Genomic DNA, 19,637 nt, shown 5'->3' with positions numbered 1-19,637 from the left:
CCGTCCGCTAGAACTTTCTGCAATTAGGGATATGTTCTGTGAGGCACCATCCAATATGGAAGCCACCAACCGGCCACATGTGAACTTTGAGCACTTGAAATGTGGCCAGGGCATCTGAGGAACTGAATTGCTCATCTTATTTAGTTTTAACATGTGTAAATGTAAAGAGCCACACACGAGTGTAGCTAATGACTACTATATTGCAAAGCACAGAACTAGACAGTGCCAGGTATATGGATGGTACTCAATAAGTATCGCTCAAGGGAAGAGTGAATAGATACTAAGTAGCTCACTATAGTAAGTTCTGATGAAGCAAGATTCTCAATGATTATTGGGGACTCACTTTCAGTCAACAACCTTCTGAGTCAGGTACTTTGATTAACTCTGCTTTACAGATGACGAAACTGAGGCTCAGAAGAGTTAAGTGGAGGGTCCATGGCCATACAGAATGTGGCAAGACCAGGACCCAGCTCCAAGCAGAGTGACCCGGCAGCTTCTTAAAACTGGTCAACTTTGTCACTGATGAAAAAAGCATTCGGGAGCCTCACTTTACTTTCTACAGGACGACACCAAATTCAACAGGGATCTGTTCCTTTTGAAATAAAGCAATGAAGATACAGTGTGTCACCTGTGGAGATGTTTTATTTTTTTTTTTAGATTTTATTTATTTATTCATTCATTCATTTATTTGAGAGAGAGCGTGAGCACAAGCAGGGCGAGGGGCAGAGGGAGAGAGACAGAATCTCAAGCACACGCCATGCTGAGCACAAAGGTCGATGTGGGGCTCAATCCCATGACCCTGAGATCATGACCTGAGCTGAAACCAGGAGTCAGAGGCTTAACCGACTGAGCTACCCAGGTGCCCCTGTGGAGACGTTCTAGAAGCCTAGCCAGTGCACTCACCTAGCAAGGCCTTGGTGACCAGCTACTGGATCCCAGGTCAAGAACTAACCATCCATCCCACCACTGTGGCCTTTCCCTAATACCATCTCCCCTGGACAGCAGGCTACCCTGCAGGAGCCTCCCAACCATAGGAGCTCTGGGCTCCTGAAGTGACAAGCCCCTCAGCATGTCAAGCACTGAGTGTCCTTCTCCAAGGAGATCCTCTTATCCTTTCTCTTACAGTGAATCACAGCCCCACCCCAGCACTGACCCTTGTACCGTAAGGGGTTTGACTATCACACAGGGATGCGAGTTACAAAACCAGAAACTGAGCAGGCTCCCCCTCTCCTCAGCTGACCCCACTCTCCACCACAGCATGGCCCCGACTCCATCACACAAGGAGCTTTTGTCTTTACAATGTCTCTCGCTGAATGGATTTTTGCAGCTCTTTTCACACCCTATAAGGCGGCCATTTGTGCTCCTCTCAAGGGGTTCTTTCCAATGATCCTGCAAGCTGGATCCTTTGCCTACCCCAGAGCTGTGTCATCTGTGACTGTCACCATTTGGAATTGAAGGGAGAGAAAGATTTAAGTGGAATTTACTGCTGATGGTGTGTGTGTGGGGGGGGGGGGTGACCTGCCGACCAAGAAAAAGAATTTTTATTCTAGATAAGAACAATTTTTTTTTTTAATTTTGTACATTCTTAAGCTACTCTAACTTTGTCCTAAGTGGTCAGTCATAGGAAACACAATTTTCCTCAGTGTTGCTCCAGAACCAAGTGGTTCCTTGAAAAGGATTTTATACCATAGAACTTTCTATATCTTCCTTCATAATTATTTAAATCCGCCCCCCCACCCCCCGCCCCTCTGGATCCAGTATAAGTCCCACCTCCTCCAGAAGGTCTTCCTGGACCAATCCGGCCCTCAGGGAGTCCTCTTCCCTCTGCTTTCAGGCAGGATGCATTATCTGCAGGGCCACCTCCTCAGGAACTCCTACTGCCTTTCCTCACAGGCCCTGCACATTTTGTCTCTAACCTCAAACCCAAGTTCCCCAGTCAGCAAAACAAAAGGCTCAGCAGCGGACTTTTTAACCAGCCTCTAGATCCAGCCCTTCTAGAAGACAACCCAGTGACACTTCACCACCTACCAGAGGAAGCCCCTTCCAGATCTCACTTTCGTGCAAGTCTCTCATTCACACATATAACACTTTTGTAAGGGGAAGTCTCTGTTTGTTGTTGTTGTTGTTTTCTATTTTTTCTCCTTCGTTTTAGTACCCTTTGTGGATTGGCATGGGGAAGCTGCCCAGTGACTGAACCCTTAATCCAACACCACTATTTTGGGGTTATTTAATTGCCATAAGCAAATACTTCCCGGCCTTACGGTATCGCAATTCACTCTGGGCTTAATGGTATACTTTATTGCATTGTCATGTGTTTGCATATGCTTATCTTCTGTCAAGAACAAAGACCATAGACCGTATCTTACTATCTGGGGCATTGCTACCCTCAGCCAACTCGGGGCTACAGGCATTCAAACACATTTATTAAATAAAAATAAAGAAAGAAGAGAAACAGCCTCCAGACATTGGGCAGAAGAAGTGACTGAAAGATCCTGGACCACCTCGGATAATCTTCAAATTGGAACTGTCCCACAAAGAATGTTCAGTGCATTTATCAAGGCCCAGGGCAATGCTGGTGTCCGGGATGTCAGTATCCGCTCACATGGCCGTCTCGCTCTTCTAAATAATGAACCATTTCAATGAATATTTGGCAAAGCTAATTTTACTTGGGCTGGAGAATTTGTTCAGCTGCATCTAGTTCCAAAATCAAAAATAAAGGGAAGTATTTGAAAACCCAAAAATCTGAACAACACAACAAAATCACAAAAACCAATGCTTATAATTCAGTAAGAAGAAGACAACCCAATTTAAAACTGCTCAAGAAATGTGAAGATATATGACTGGCTATGAAGCACAAGATACGGTACTCTACATCATTTGTCATTAGGGAAATGCAAATCAAAATCATAATGAGATCGCACTACACACTAACATAATAGTGACTATACTCAAAAAGGCTGACAATGGGGCACCTGGGTGGCTCAGTCCGTTAAGCGTCTGCCTTCGGCTCAGGTCATGATCCCAGGGTCCTGGGATCGAGCCCCGCATCCAGCTCCCTGCTCCGCTGGGAGCCTGCTTCTCCCTCTCTCTCTGCCCTTCCCCCTCGCTTGTGTTTTCTCTTTCTCTGTGTCTCAAATAAATAAAATCTTTTAAAAAAAGGCTGACAATACCAAATGCTGGTGATGGTGTAGAGAAATTAGAACATTCCTACATAGGTGGTAGGAATATATAATTGTACAGCTATTTCAATTATTTATTTATTTATTTATTTGAGATAGAGAGAGAGGGAGTGCTCGAGCAGGGGGAGGGGCAGAGGGAGAGAGAGGGAGAGTCTCAAGCAGACTCAGCGCTGACCTTGACCTTGAGATCACGACTGGAGCCGAAACCAAGAGTGGGATGGGTATAGCTGCCTCAGAAAGCAGTCTGGCAGTTAGTTAAAAAGGTAAATACATACATACCATACAACCCAGCAATTACACTCTTAGAGAGCTATCCAAGAGAAGTGAAAGCATGGGTCTACAAAAGACTTGGATATAAATGTTCATAGCAGCATTATTCAAAACAGCTAAAAGCTGGAAACAATATAAACATCCAAATGGCGAATGGATAAACAAACTGTGGTATATCCACACAACAGAATATTACTTGGCAATAAAAAAGGAATGAATTTCTGACAGATGCAGCAATGTGGATGAACATCAAAAACATGCTAAGTGAAGGGTGCCTGGGTGGCTCAGCCGGTTAAGTGTCTGCCTTCAGCTCAGGTCACGATCCCAGGGTCCTGGGATCGAGTCCTGCATGGGGCTCCTTGCTCAGCAGGGAGCCCGCTTCTCCCTCTCCCTCTGCCAACACTCCCCCCCTCTGCTTGTGCTCTCTCTGTGTCAAATAAATAAATAAAATCTTTAAAAAAAAAAAAAAAACATGCTCAGTGAAAGAAGCCAGACACAAAAGACTACATATTATAGGATTTCATTTATATGAGATTTCTAGGAAAAGCAAAACGATAGGGACAGATCACATGCATGGCTGCCTGGGGCTTGGAGCAGGAATGGGGGCTGGCTGCAAACAGGGAGGAGGAAACTTTTGGGGATGTTGGAAATATTCTAAAACTTTTTACACAACTATATACATTTACAGAAATCAGTGAATCTCAACAGGTAAATCTTATGATACATAAAGGTTATCTCAATAAAGCAAAAAGCAATGCTAAAGCTACAAACCAACTTAAGTGGGGCATCAAAACTCTATGGCTTCGGTTTTTGCATATTATACTGGCTAAAAGAGCCTCTCAGTACCATAAAAACTATTACAGTTGGAAATTAGAAATTTTAAAAACAAAGTCATATCATTTTAATGTGAAGTTATTTTTTTCGGCATTTTTTTTAAATACTCCACAGGGCGTTAACAATTCTCAAGGGAAATCTAAACTCCAAGGCATCCTTGCTTGCTTAAACCTGAGAAGCAAGCTTCCCCAAAGCCCTGTTGACAGATGCAGAATTGGTCAGGGTAAAGGGTCCATGTGGCTCTCAGTGTGAGGATTTTAAAGCCTTTTCCCCGGAACATCCCCCCTTGGTTGACTCTGAACCCAAAAGATCTTTTGCCTTCAAGGTCTTCCTGCTTTAGGGGAAGATGCTCAGAGCGCGCTCTCCTAGGGACCCACACTCACCAGCTGAACTCCAGGGAGCAGCTTCCACACCAAGACTTGCCAGACCCACACTTGTGTGACATGCCTGCCAGGTCCGTTTCTGCCCAGCTTGCCTGGCCAGGTGGCCTTGATCCAGGCAAAATGTGGATTTATCAGGGTGCTCCAGAGAAACTGAACGAGTAGGGAGCGGTGGGTGGGTGGATGTGTGGGGAGAGGGAGAAAGAAAGGGAGGGAGAAAGAGAGAGGAGAAGGGAAGGGAGGGAGGAGGAGGAGGCAGAGGAGGAGATGGGAGAGTAGGGAATGGGGGAGGGGGAGAGGGGGAGGGAGGGAGAGAGGAGTGGGGAGACAGGGGAGAGGGCAGAGAGGGGAAAGGAGGGGGAGAGGGGAAAGGAGGGGGAGGGGGAGGGAGGAGGAGAGAGGGGGAGAGGACGGGGAGAGAGACCATGGGCGGGTGAGTGAAAGCAGGGTAGGTTTATTTTTAAGGAATTGGCTCATGCAATTATGGGGCCAGACAAGTCCAAAATTTGCAAGGCAGGCCAGCAGGCTGGAGACCCAGGGAAGGGTTGATGTTGCAGTTTCCAGTGTGAAGGCAATCTGAAGGTAGAAATTCCTCTTCCTCAGGACCTCAATCTTTTTCCTGACTGACTCCTGACTCCTTGGAGGCCCTACCCTAATGCTTGTGCACAAAGGGTCTCTGCCTCACCAAGGTCCTCAGCCAGCACGCAAGCAAGAGGGGCTGGACCATAAAACTCCACAGAGCCAGTTACGTTCATCTACTTACCCATCCCATATCTTACCAACAGAGACACCCTAAATGTAGTAATAATGACGACAAGGTTGGCATCATTTTATCGTCACATATATCTTTTCTTTCTACTGTTTTACTGTGGTCACTATAAAAGCGGCAAAATGCCAAATGCGTAGTTGAAGACAGTATATAAAGAACCTACACAATCCAGAAAGGTCTACTTTTGTAAAATCTTCAACCAAGTCTGTGTTTTCGTCATTGGCACCTTTTGGGAGTGCGGCCCAGCTGGAGATGATCACTCCTAATCCCTCCAGCCCCACTTCCCTGCAGTAGAGGGTCCACACGGCATTTTGTGATGAACCCCCCCACGTTATCAGATAACCTCCAAAAAGACTGAGCTGGGAGAAAGCATCAGACACAAGCAGGAACAATTGGGAGTGGGGGCTGGAGGGTGGGGGGGCTAAACTGGTAATATTTGTATTTGGGAGTTCCTTCCAGCACACGGGCCCCGGTCTAAAGAGGGATGGGTGATGAGGCCCACACACAGACAGAATAGCACAGAATGATAAAATTCTAGGGGTTCAGAGTTTCCAGGCACCTACTGAAGCCTCAGCTACGTCCCTGCCTCTGAGTTCCATGGAGGGCCCTGCATCCTTCTCACAGGTAATGATAAATCCTCACAGGAGCGTGGTGCATTCCTGGGAACACCATCAGCACCTTCTAGATCATGTATCCCTGAGGCAAGTACTAGATTCTCAGCAAATCCCACATCTGAAGCTTGGCATATGCACATTCCCTTTAAAAAATAAAAATTAAAAAAGGCGGGGGGCGCCTAGGTGGCTCAATGGGTTAAGTATCCAGCTCCTGGTTTCAGCTCAGGTCATGATCTCAGGGTGGTGGGATCGAGCCCCATGTCAGGCTCCATGCTCAGCGGAGAGTCTGCTTGAGCCTCTCCTCTCCCTCTGCCCCTCCCCCTGTTTTCTCTCTCTAAATAAATAAATCTGTTAATAAATAAATATATAAAAATTTTAAAAACCTTTTAACTGTATTTTCTGAATCTGGCAAGAGGGAATCATCTCTAAAATATACGAAAAACAAATCTTCAAAAGTACCATTTGGAACAGGCTAAAGAATTCATCACCTCAAGGTGAAGTAGAATAATATTTATTGAACTTATACAGAAAGCTCCAGGGGGAGGGGGCGGTGGCTAAGTCTTTACACACCCCCTCTCATTTTAATTGTCATACCAACCTTATATCATAGTATCTTTAACTCCATTTTATTGATCGAAAAACTGAGGCTCAGCGGGGATGGCTACACGGTTGTGACCTGCTAACCTTTTCTATCATCAACGGTTCTGTGAATCACAACATCATCTATAATGACGGGCCATGATTACCCTGAATCAAAATATGTAACTAACTGCCAATGTATTTCCTTCTTGGTGCAACCCTTAAAACATGCTATTTACTTCCACCACTTCTTTTTTTAAGATTTTATTTATTTGAGAGAGCGAGCGTGAGCACGAGCAGGGGTAGGGGCAAAGGCAGAGGGAGAAGCAGGCTTCCCGCCGAGCAGGGAGCCTGACACGGGGCTCGATCCCAAGACCCTGAGATCATGACCTGAGCTGAAGGCAGATGCTGAACCCACTGAACCACCCAGGCACCCCTACTTCCACCATTTTTTTTTTTTTTTTGGTTCTTCCCCAGTTTCAGGATCAAAATGTCCAATCTCTTAATATGGCTCCTTCTCACTTGTACATTTTCAAAGCCAGATATCATCAACAAAAGAATCACTCAACTGCACCTAATTTCAGTTAGATGAAATGAGACTGGTGGTGCTTGACTTTTCCTAACAATACACAATCATTTCTTCCATTTACATAATGCTCCGGAGCTTCCTTGACCCTACACCAAGCTGACAGACCAAAACCATTTCCCTCCGTGCTCAGCGGCACAAACCCGGGGAGAAAAACACAACTGCCTCTTCCACACAGTCTTCGGAGAGAAAAACATCCAGAAGAGATGCCAAGGGGGAGCTGGGATTCCAGAATGGTTACTACTACCAAGTCCAACAAGGATGTTTGATCATCTCCAGCCCGATCTCTCTGTCTGTGTGGCAACCACACCATCCTCCCAGCCCTGCTTCCTCCTGGTTCCTACCCACCCCTGTTCCAGAACCCCTTCTCCACCATGGGCAACTGCACACACTCCGCAGTAGGGCAGGGAAGGGCACGGTGCCCCAGGTCCTCAGCTGAGGATGCCAAACAAGTCTGGGCAGGATCAATCAGTGTGCATACAGCCAAAGCTCAGCGAGACCCTACAGCCTTATTCCCCATCCCGAAGGAGCCTGCCCTCCCACGGAGAGGGCTTTCCCCCAGAGAGTCTGCACTACGGTCTCCAAAAACTAGGGCAGGGAACACAAAAAACAGATGTTGTCCCATCACACACAAAGGCCAACAGGTATTTTAACACAGTGCCGCCGTCAGGTTAATTATTCCCGGCAGGGTTGGTCTTGTTTTCCCGGGAGAACACCATCACATCTCTGTGTCTGGCTGATGCCGCAGGCACAGCGCCTGGGAACTGGAGAGAAATTCTCAATCCTGGGTCCCACCCTGGAATCTGCATTTTGGCAAGATCTTCCCCCTTCCCCCCCCACCCCCCACCCCCCCGCCGGGGAGATGAGCCCGTGTGTGAATGTCTGAGGGGCACTGGGCTACAGCACGCAGGACAAAATGTTACCGATTGATGGACCCATCCTTTTTTTTTTTTTTTTTTTAAAGATTTTATTTATTTATTCATGAGAGACAGAGAGAGAGAGAGAGGCAGAGGGAGAAGCAGGCTCCCAAGGAGCAGGGAGCCCGATGCGGGACTCGATCCCAGGACCCTGGGACTATGACCTGAGCCGAAGGCAGACGCTTAACCATCTGAGCCACCCAGGCGCCCCTGATGGACCCATCCTGTTGATAATCGTTTGCCTTCCCCCGAGCATCCATTCATTCATTGAAAAGGCATTCATTCGTCATTTAGCAAATATTTAGTGTGCCTACTGGGTGACTCAGCACTTGGCACTGTCCAGGGGAGATAAGGCCACCCTGGTGAGCAGAGCAGGCACAGGCCCCACCTCCAAGAACTTTCTTTCCTGTTCGGGACACAAACAGCAAACAAGAGGACAAGCAAACGAATGAAAGAGGTCATCACAAACAGCGATAGCACTACCCAGAATAGGCAGAGGCTGCAGGGGTATGATTGAGAAGTGGGCAAAAGGAACTTTTGGTTGGGAGGCGAGGACCAGAAAGGCCTCCCTCCTGACAGAACATCTGAGCTGAAACTTGAAAGTGAGAATGAGCTAGCCCTTCAGAGGAGTGAGGGGGAACCCTCCAGGCAGAGGGAAAAGCCAGTTTGCAAAGGCCCAGAGTCCGGAAAGAGGCTGCTGTGTTTGAGTAAAAAGGCCCAAGTAGCTGGAGGGTCAGGGAGGGTATACGGTCGCCAAAGAGGTGACAGGCATTGCTAGGCAGAGCCAGTTTAGGCCAAAAAAACCCCTGAATGTTGCTCCAAGTGCCAGGGGAACCGCTGAGAGCCTCTGAGCAGGGAATGACATAGCGCCATGTATGTGTATGTATGCCACTCTCCCGTTGTTCAGAGACCAGACTGGATAAGGAACAGGAGTGGACCTAGGGAGGCAGCGGGTGGCTCATTGCGTAGTCTGGGTGCGGGAGGACAAATTAGACACAGGTCTTGACTGACCCCAAAGGCTGGCTGGGAGCTGTACTGCTCTGAATACTAAGGTGAGTGAGCCCATCCTGGCTGCCTTCAGGCACGGGGCAGTCAAGGCAGAGCGAGGCGCACAAGGAAATCGACAAACAGCGGTGTCATTTCAGGGGCCGGTTAATCTGGCAACATCTTTGTTAAAGGAAATGAGCACATACTTTTTGACCGGCAGCTCACAGACTGACCCTACAAGCGCACTGACTGGCGTGTGTGCAAACGGACATGGGTTCTAGGTTATTCATTACACGTTTGTAGAAGCAAAAGACTGGGAAAACAACCTAAATGCAGAGTAATAGGGAACTGGTTAAATAAATTTTGATTAGTCCAATGAAATACTATACAGCAAAAACTAAGAACATGGATACCTTCGCATGCTGTTTTTTTATATACATACAGATGTGTGTGTGAGTGTATACATAAATTCTTCTCAAGATAATACTGCTGCGTGACAAAAGCAAGGTATATGACAGTGTATATGAGATGTTACCAACTATGTAAAAAAGATTTAAAAAATGCTCACATATTTGCCAGTACATACCTAGCAAAATCTTCAAAAGGAGACATTAAAACAAAACAAAACAAAACAAAAAAAAACAACCTGGGACTGCCTCTAGCTGAAGAACAGGGACTAGTGGATACTTACCCTTCACTGTGCACTTTTATAGTATTTCCAATTTACACCACGTGGATATATATATGACCTATTCAAAATAACTAAATAAAACTTAACTTTTACACAAATGCACTAAAATAGGTTCAAGAAAAGATGGGAGCAGCCTTTGGTGCTGAGACCCCAGGCGGGTATGTGAGGGGCGAGACTGAGAAAGTGGGAGACTTCAGGGAGGAGGCAACCCCGGGGCCGAGTCTTGCAGGGTGGACAGGCATCCATCACAAACACAAGGCAGAGGCACGGACCTATAATCAAACAGGGTCCGTTCGAGGAAACACCAGGAGTTCTGGGGTTAGCTGAAGCCCTTGGGGTTCCAGAACAGCCAGCAGGACAGGAGACTGGGCAAGGCTCGTCACAGGCCGGCCCTTGCCTGTCGTGCCAAGAAGTTGGGACTCTTCCTAGAAGTGACGAAAGGGGGGCACAGTGACACGATTGAGTCTGAGGTTCTCCAAGGAAAGCCTGGCAGCAGTGTGGAAGATGGAGAGAGGCAGTGGTGAGGAGGGGCAGGCAAGCAAGCTCGCTCAGAGACCGAGGTAGGGGCCTCGTTCCTTCCAGGGAGGGAGCGATGATGGAGAAAAAGGAACAGATTCAAGAGAGAACAGATTCCACGCGTGGGGTGAACAGGAACAAAGGAGAGCGCCAACGATCTCATCTGAGCTCCTTCGATCTGAGAGAAGGAACTGAGGCCAAGAAGCAACTTTAGGGGATGGAACAGGAAGAAAGGACTCTGGGGAGGCAGATGGGTGGGTTCATATCCCGGGCTATCCATCCCTGAGCAAGGCCGCTCAGCCCTCTGAATTTCAGGTTGCCTCATTTGTAAAATGAGGCTACCGGCTAGGCTAGGGGGCCAGTCTCACTGTGAAGGGAAGTGTTTTATACACAGCACCTGCCACATTGCCTGGCACGTGGTGGGCACTGTAAAAATTGTACAAAAGAGCTGAAGAAAGTCTCTACAACAGACGAATGCCTAGTTCACCAAAGGAGGGATTTCAAGGGAATTTTTAGAAATTCAAGGAGGATATCTATGATTCTATTGACTCCGAGTGTCATTCCTTGATGGTGCCCAGACCAGCCCCTCCCCTTGACAGACCAGAGACCCGTCATGAGTATGGATGGAGGGCCGCAGACCACCCACCATCGCTGGGCAAGCAGCTCAAAGGCCAGGCCTTGGCCAAAAGAAGGGCACTTCACCGGGATCGGTCAAGACTGGCTCGTTTCAGTTCCAGGCAAACACTAGCATCTATAAACCCCCAACGGTCAAACCAGCTCTATAACTGTTAGGGGTGTTTCACTTCCTGTGTTGTGTGTGTGTGTGTGTGTGTGTTGGACCTCTAACCATGACAGCAAAGCACACCAAGACAACTCCCCAGCTGCATACTCACAAATACAATCTGAAAGTGACCTCTGGGCATTTTCCAGTGAAGATGAACTGGGGAATGAGACAAAAGTCCAGCCACATCTAAATTCAACGACCCCCACATTTTCTATAATCACAAACTATCTCAAATTACCTGCAAAATCCAGGAGTTTAAAAAAAAAAAAAAAAGCCCAAGACTTACTACAAAAATATAAACAAAACCCTAGTCCTTAGTCATGAGTATTAAACTAGGTCTATTTCTGAAGACTCTTGCCTGGTTTTGAAGAGGTAACTTCAAATGTTAATCTTGTCAAGGAAAAAAAAATCATAGGAATTTTTGAAAATAAGTATCCAGAAATGTGTAATTTGTACCACTTCTCTCCAACCCAGAGCCCCCAAATGCTTTCTTGGCTAAAGTACAAGAGATGGTCCGAAAATAGGAACATCCTTGTTCCCGGAATGGCCACTTTCCTGGAGATAGGCCTTAGGGCTGCTGACGTGCAGGACTGGGCTGCCATAGTGGGGAAAAGCAATGTTACAAGGTCCTTCTGATATGACCAGTCATGGGCTCTCTATAGAAACAGAGTTCAGGACAGACCTGTTGAATACAAAGTGACCTAACAGATTTATGCCATTTGGATGGTTATAACCTGCCTGATATACACAGATCCACTGTAAGCACAAAAGTGAGCAACCCAGTATATAGATTACATCAAACAGAAAAGTCAATGACATTCAATTCAAGGCCAAAGAAAATAAGCAACAGATGTCAGAAACTTAATAAAATGAACATGAAAACAGACGGACAGCCTTGGGCAGCCTCCTTAGGAATTCTATCAGATGTCCCTTCTCTCCCTTCTCCTTCTCGGAGTCAAGAGCAGAATGGGCTGATAAAAAATGGTTTTCTAGGAAGAAAGAGTTGTACCTTCTGGTCTTAGGTCTCTGAAGATAGAATTAACATATACGTCCATTTCACCTACCCTAAATTCAGGCCAGTTTTAAAAAATAAAACATGGCTTCCAAAATGACATATATTACCATTGATTGGCTTCTGAGTACTGGACCTGCTCTTGCCCTATACTCTTAATGTCGCGTCCTGTGCCATAAGATTTGTCTCTTTCCTCATCAATAAGAATTCCAACTTTCAAGGGTGGGTGTTACATTGCCTGGGAGAGTAAGGAGTGAGCAGTATTCCTGGGACTGTCTTAGGTACGTGCGAGAACTGCTGATGGACAAACTATGCGCTCCTTTTTCCACTGGGCATGGCAGGGACGCCGATGCTCTGCGCTCTGGGATTGTTCAGACCGCTTGCGTTAGGTGGGGGGACCGGATGGCGAGGGACGGTGAGCTCATTCCCAACCTGCTTGTCAACATCAGGCCTGGGAACTTTCCTGACGGTTGTTAAGGAGGGACTACAGCATGCTCCCATGTGAAACTGGTTGCGTTGGGCCTTTTCCCACACAAAGCACCCATGCCTCCGGAACTACTGCGCCCATCCCCGAGAAATTTAACATCTATTATTTCAAACCCACGCAGAAGACAATTCCCGAGCGGCCACACTCGACAGTTCAAACCCCCTGGTTTTGCCAAACCGGTTGGTTACTAACCCAGAACCCCCTGGAAGACGTCCCAGGGCATCCCCCACCCCCATCCAACCACTCCCGCCATGCACGGCCGACGGCGAAGGCGCAATCATTCCAGCTGAACGTCACGTTCTAATCTCACACCAAACTAACAGCAGCAAGAAGCAAACGGGCCTAGCAGGGCGCCGCGGCTGCTACCCGTCAGGTAGTCTACCGCCCCCAGGAAAACCCGCCCCACGTGTGGGGCCCTTTATCCGCGCGTTCCTGGGCGCGCACTCGCCTCTCACAGGCGCGCACCCACGCACATACTCGGGGCCCTACAGGCACAGCTGGGGACTTAGTTTTCTCTTCCTGAGAGCAGCTCGCGCCCGGTCCTCAGCATCTGATCCGCCTCGTCGCCAGCCCCGGAACACACACGCCTCCTCCAGCCTCCGCGCCACGCACGTGGGAAGGCGCGTCCAGGTGGTGCCAGAAGGGAGGAGAGAAGAAGCGCAGAGGCAGGGAAGGCCGGGGAGGAGGAAGGAGGGAGCTCCGAGTAGCATGGGGCATCTCAGGTCCCAGGGCCCGGCGTAGATGCCTCGTAAGCCTCTGGGATGCAGAGGGGGCGAGAGCAGAAAAGCAGCAGGGGAGGAAAGGGGCTGGAGGGGAGAGGGGTCGCTCACCCAGGGTTTTGACAGCGATCTGCCTGGTGAGGGGCGGCGGCAGGTTGATGCACACCAAGTCCACGTCCTGATGCAGCAGCACCTCGTCAATGCGGCTGGTGTAGAAGGGGACGCTCATCTCCTTGGCCAGCTCCTCGGCTTCCTCTTGCGTGCGGCCCCACAGCGCCTTCACCGCGAAGCCCTCATCTTTCAGCAGCGGGATGATGACACGGGCCGTGAGGCTGGTGCCGAACACGCCCACCCCGGGCAGCATGGCTGCTCTGGTCCGCCGGGTTCTGCTATAGCTCAGATCTCCAATCGAACACGCTCACACACACTCCTCTAGCCAGTCCTGCACCCGGCTCGCCGCGGTGCGCCAGCCGCCCGTGCCCCGGGCAAGGCGCCCGGGTGCCGAGGGCGCACCGAGCTGCAGGCGGAGCAGGCTCGGGGCGCCTCAGTACGGCGTCTGCTGCAGTGTCCGCCACGCGGGGCTCTCGTCCCTCCCGGGGGCGGTGGCAGGGACCCCCCCGGGGCGTCCGAGGCCCCGAAGCCCCGCGGAGCCCCGGCTCAGGCAGCGCCCCCGCCGCAGCGCCGGCCGGCTCCGCGAGCCCCGCCGAGGCCGCCCCATGGCCGGCTCATCCCCGCGTCCGCGCCGCCGCAGCCCGGGACCCGCTCTCTCCCGCGTGGTTTCCGCAGCCGGCGACTCGCACGCACGAGCCTCTACACCCAGCCAGAGCACGGACCCGCGCGGCTGCGGGGTCCCCTTGCTCGCCAGCCCTCGGCTCCGAATGAAATAATCCAGCGGCCACCAGGAGGCCGGCTAAACACGCGGCTCGGAGGGCGCCGGGCGCGGATCTCGAGCTGCAGCGCGGCGCCGGCGGCCACGACCCGGCGCCAGCCTTCTCATTCTGCTGCCATGTTCGCTCGCAGCGCGGCTCGGGCGGCCTCGGCCCCAGGCCGGCTCGGGCTCCGGGATCCCGCGGGGACGAGGGCGGAGTTGGTGAGTTTGGCTGTCAGCAGCCGGGGGCTCCTGCACCGCCCCCGCCGCAGCGCCGCGCGCCATTGGCCGCCGCGCGCCGCCCCCGCCCCCGCCGCCGCGGGCTCCGGGTGCGCGCCGCGCGGGGCCCAGGAACCCAGCCCGGCTCCTCCCCGGCCCCGCCCCGCGCGCCTCCGGCCCCTCCGCGCCTTCCCTTTCTTCGCCCTCACCTCCTTCCCTTGCTCGCCTCTTCCCAAACCCCGCCCCAAGCAGGCCAATAAATCCACCCGGGCCGGGCGCGCCCTACTGGGCGGCTCGTCAATCCCTGGGAAGCGGGCGGTGGGCAACCCGGCCCGGGGGCGTCCGGGGGCGGGGGGGCGAGGGGGGCGGAGCCCTGCGAGGTGTGAGCAGCGGAGCGGGAGCGTTTCCTACGTGCGGAGAACCACACTAGGGAAGCTTTCCAGACGTTCCCTCTTAATCCTTGCACCAACCTTAAGGTTATTGGTGCAACCCATTTAACTGATGATGCAGTTGAGCCCCGGGAAGGGTAAGTGACTTGCACAAGGTCACACGATAGGTAAGCAACGGGCCTGACATTGGAATCCAGGCTAGGCTCCAGAGTTTGGGCGGTGATCTGGAGAGTTCTCTCTCCAAGAGAGCTTGCTCCAGCCCTGCGCCCGCCCTCCCGCCGCGCTCGCTCGGTCCAGCCGCTTTCCTCCCAGTCTTAACACGCTCTGCTTTCCCCGCGAGGCCAGCGCCTGAGCAGACGCTAGGTAAGGGGTTCCCGAAGCGGCTGCGGCATGTGTGTCCACGTCTGGGCGAGCTGGGTTTCCAGACGGAGAGGAAGCCCTGGCCAGAAGCTACGCCAGTCACTCGACCTCTCGCTTTGGCTTCTTTCGCCGCTCACGCCCCCTCCCGCCCTCTGCTCCTTTGGAGGGAGGGGGGCCGGCTGAAGCTCGCCCTGCACCCGCCTGGGCGCAGATCCTCGGCACCCATCACACTGGCCTGTAGGTAGTAAGCCCTCAATAAACATTTGCTAAATAAATGAATATTCACCGAGTGTCCACTTTGTGCCCACTTGCTGCCGGGATGCGGGACCCGAAGCTGAAATGGTACAGAACCTGGCTTCCAGCTCAAAGTCTCATGAGAGGTCAGGGGTCCTGGCATGCTCCTCTCTTGTCTTCCCTCAGCTCAACGTGGCACGTTGTCGGCTTCAACACGGGAGTGGAAAACGTGATACTTGCAAGCATTTAAAACAACTTGTAACAACTGGCAATGAGGCGGGCGCCTGGAGAGAGCAGGATACCGAAGAGGCTCGTGTGTTGCAATGGGGGGAGGTGGCTGACCTCAGGGTGTTAGAAGAAAGGCACAGAGGACACTGAGTGCTCTGAGTGGCTGCCAGCGGCCTGGGAAGGTCTGAGACAAAAGGAGTATTGCCGGCGGTACTGACAGGCTTCTTTTGAGCTGAGGTTTTGTAAGGACCGAGGCAGGACCGCCTACAGGGGCAAAGGGGTGCAGGCAATGGTGTCCGACACGAGGCACCATCCTGCTACACAAGAGGCCAGGTCATATGTCAGCCTTGGCAGTGGCTCATCTGGAGCAGGGGAGGTGGCGCTTGGCTTTGCGGGTGGAAGAGAGCCAGAGCACCTGGGGTTTACTCTGGGCTCTGCCATTTACTAGCCATGGGACCTTAAGCAAATTACTTCCCCTTTTTGGGCGACGGTTCTATCTGTTAAGTCAGGGTAATAACGGAGGACTATAGGGGTTATTTTTATAAAGTCCTTAGAATAGCGTCTGGCACATAGTAAGCTCTAGATAAATGTTAAATAAATATGGAGAGGCGTCTGTTACCCACATCATTTCTTGATATGAGAGCCAATTATATGAGGGCAGCAATATCTAGCCAGTAAGAGGTAGTTTGTTTGTGTTCTTTTAAAGGGAACTCTACCCTTAGCTTCTGTGTGAATAAAAATAAACCTGACATCTGTGTAATATCAAGAGAAAATGATCACATTTGATTCTCATCGAGTGTATAAAACAAACATTATCCCCATTTCAGAGAAGACAAAACTGAATCCTGGCAGCAACTCAAACTCAAACAGAAGGCTTCGTCGCCAACCTTCCCCCTAAACCATTCCTCCCCCAGTCATTCCCATCTCAGCAAATGGCACGGCCAGCCCACCATTTGGCCAAAAACCTTGGAGGCATCCACGGCTCCTCTCTCTACATGCTCTATAGTCGAGCATCAGCAGGGCCTGTCTGCTCAGCTTGCAAAATGCATCCAGAGTCTGACAGCTTCCCTGCATGGTGGGGACCTGGGGTCACCATCATCACTGCCTGGACCACAGCATTTACCTCTTTGCTGGTCTACCTCCTTGCACACTTACTGCTTCCCCCGCAGTCCATATTCTCCACACAGCTGCCAGAGTGAAACTTTATTTTTTTTTAATATTTAAAATATTAGATTTTTAAATATCTAATATTTTAAATATTAAAATATTAATAAAATATTTATTTGAGAGAGAGCATGAGCGGGAAAGGGAGAGAGAATCTCAAGCGGACTCCACACTGAGTGCAGAGCCCAACATGAGGTTCGATCTCAAAACCATGAGATCAGGACCTGAGCCAAAACCAAGAGTCAGATGCTCAACTGACAGCACCACCTAGGTGTCCTAGCCAGACCAAATCTTTAAAAGATAAGTACGATCGTGTCCCACCAGGCTTGATACCTACCAGTGAATAAACCCCAAAGGCCTCAGGATAGACTGAAAAGGTGTATCTGAGCTAACCCCCTGCCTTGCACACCTCTTCACCTACAACTTTCCACCCCACAGCCTGCATTCCAGCACACTGTCCTCCCCACTGCCCTGGACAGCAGAGCTTGTTTGTGTCTCAGGGCCTTTGCACTTGCTGTTTCCTCTGCATGCCCCCCTTCCATGCATACCCTCCTTCCACCCCGACATATCCACATGGCTCCCTCTCTCCCTTTACTCCTCAGATTGCCTTGCCCGACCATCCTGGCTAAAATGACATCTTTGTCATGTTTCATCTCCTTGTCTGGCTTTATTTTTCTTTTTACCTCCTCTCGCTGCCCCACAACATATTATATACCTGTTTATCTGTTTATCGTACATTTGCCTCAACAGATAAACTCATGGAGATCACAAGTTTGTGTGTCTTGTTCACTTCTGAATTCCCAGTGCCAAAAATCGTATCTGGCACCTGCTAGACACTCAATATGCATTTGTTGAACAAATGTTTATATGTTCTTCTAATAACCGTGTGATACTATGAAGAGTGTATGAATTAATATTTATAAACTGCTTAGAACTGTGCCAAGGGCCATGTGCAAGAATGGTTTAGGCCCTGGAGAAGCAAGGCTGAGTATGGCAGGGCACCTGCCTTCAGGTATCTTGTGCCTGGTGGCCTATTGATTGGATATATGAATGGACAATGGCAATACGGTGTGGCTCATGCCATGGTAGGAACCTGCAGGGGATGATTTGGGAGCAGAGGACGGCTTTGCAATCAGAATGGGAAGCCTTTGAAGACTTGCAGAGAGAGGAAAGGACTAGACCCAGGTGTTGAAAGACTTGCTGGAGTTGTTAGCTAGAATAAAGAGGGGAGAATGTTCTAGACTGGGGGAGGCTAAAAATAGGTTAACTCAAGGTGGAAGGGTTTGTGTGAAAGAGGCCAGGACATGATAGACAATCACCAAAGGACTTAAAGCATACAGTGAACAATTTTAAAGATTTAAAAAAAAATTTTTTTTTTTTTAGGTAATCTCTACGCCCAAGGTGGGACTTGAACTCACAGCCCTGAGATCAAGAGTTGCATGCTCTACTGACTGAGCCAGCCAGACACCCCAGGTTGGCATTTTAGAACCATCACTCAGGCTCCATGATGGAGGGGAATTGCAAGGGGGTGCACCCCACAAAGCCCTGCAAGGGGACCACTAAATACCCAGAGAGTGAAGGAAGGTACAGGCATGGGAATGAAGATGCAGGCACTCTGCTGTGACAAGATGGAGGCTCCCTGGGGGTGCAGCTAATCCGATGTGGGAAAGAGTTGGAGTGACTTCCCAGGTTGCGGTTGACAAGGAAGCTGGCTATACAGTTGTGTCTTATTGGTTCACAGTACTGGGCAGGGGAGGATTGCTCTTAGCAGGCATCGATCCTGAGCTTCTGGTAACACGGACCTTTGAACCCCAGTGCTTTTGCACATGATACACTCACAAATATCTGGTGTTTATTCTTCATGTTCTTTGTGTGAGACCCTCTTAAACCTGGAGCCTGAATCCCAACACAACTCGACATTTTGGCCTTTTAAACAGTTCTGAAAATAGGCCTAAAATTTTCTTTCCCCTCATTCCGTGATTTATCTGCCAATCTCTACCATTTGCATTTGGGAGATTTTAGGCCTATTGTAATGTCATTTAAGAGGATCGTCATCTTGGGGCGCCTGGGTGGCTCAGTTGGTTAAGCGACTGCCTTCGGCTCAGGTCATGATCCTGGAGTCCCTGGATCGAGTCCCTGGATCGAGTCCTGCATCGGGCTCCCTGCTCGGCAGGGGGTCTGCTTCTCCCTCTGACCCTCCCCCCTCTCATGTGCTCTCTCTCTCTCTCAAATAAATAAATAAAAATTAAAAAAAAAAAAAAAGATGATCGTCATCTGACTCTAAAAAGAACATTCTCAACCTTTTTTTAGAAATAAAAATAGTGCGGATTCATTTTTTTATTCACGGCCCTAGGATGATGATAAAATGGAATTTCTTCTCATATTAACTCAGTTTAATGATAATTTTAAATATTTTCATTGTACAAGTCACTCATACATATTACAGAAATTTCAGAAATAAGAATTAATCTCTCCATCCTTAGCCACTGTAAATAATTTGATTTATTTGCTTCCACAATTTTAGAACTGTTCTATTGTTTTCATGAAAAACGGAGAACGTCTTGCTATCTAGTTAGATTTGTTTATTCTTTTTCATACAATGTAGAAACAAGTTTTGATTATTTTTAGTTGAGTATCCATAAATACCCAACATCTGTATAAATCTTTATATTTGTAGAGCGAAATGCTTTTGCTCTTGGTAGAAATATAACTTTGCCAAATGACTGCCAAAGATCCTGCAGCAGTTTTGCTAAGCAGTTCCAGTAATGCATAGTGCTGAAATTTATTCCTGAACTTGTCATTAGTAGAGTTTTTAAAAGTACCCATTCATCCTAACTTCAACTCTTTGGGG

The 19,637-nt window shown here is 49.5% G+C and overlaps 1 protein-coding gene across 1 annotated transcript in view; it reads right to left on the bottom strand.

The window, feature by feature from the left end:
* The window catches only part of GFOD1 (Gfo/Idh/MocA-like oxidoreductase domain containing 1), a 111,718-nt gene extending 97,341 nt beyond the window's left edge, over nucleotides 1-14,377 (bottom strand). The window contains exon 1 of the mRNA XM_045866359.3: nucleotides 13,436-14,377. Within this exon, the coding sequence (XP_045722315.1) occupies nucleotides 13,436-13,688 (253 nt within the window). The 5' untranslated portion in view covers nucleotides 13,689-14,377. The remainder of the gene's footprint in view (nucleotides 1-13,435) is intronic.
* Nucleotides 14,378-19,637: the final 5,260 nt, after the last annotated feature.

The sequence above is a fragment of the Mirounga angustirostris genome, unplaced genomic scaffold, assembly GCF_029215605.1.
Source record: "Mirounga angustirostris isolate CCGP_5_RB_7025 unplaced genomic scaffold, mMirAng1.0.hap1 SCAF_8, whole genome shotgun sequence".
Taxonomy (NCBI): domain Eukaryota; kingdom Metazoa; phylum Chordata; class Mammalia; order Carnivora; family Phocidae; genus Mirounga; species Mirounga angustirostris.
Note: the sequence above shows the minus strand (reverse complement) of the source record. Positions and strands in the feature narration are given on the sequence as shown.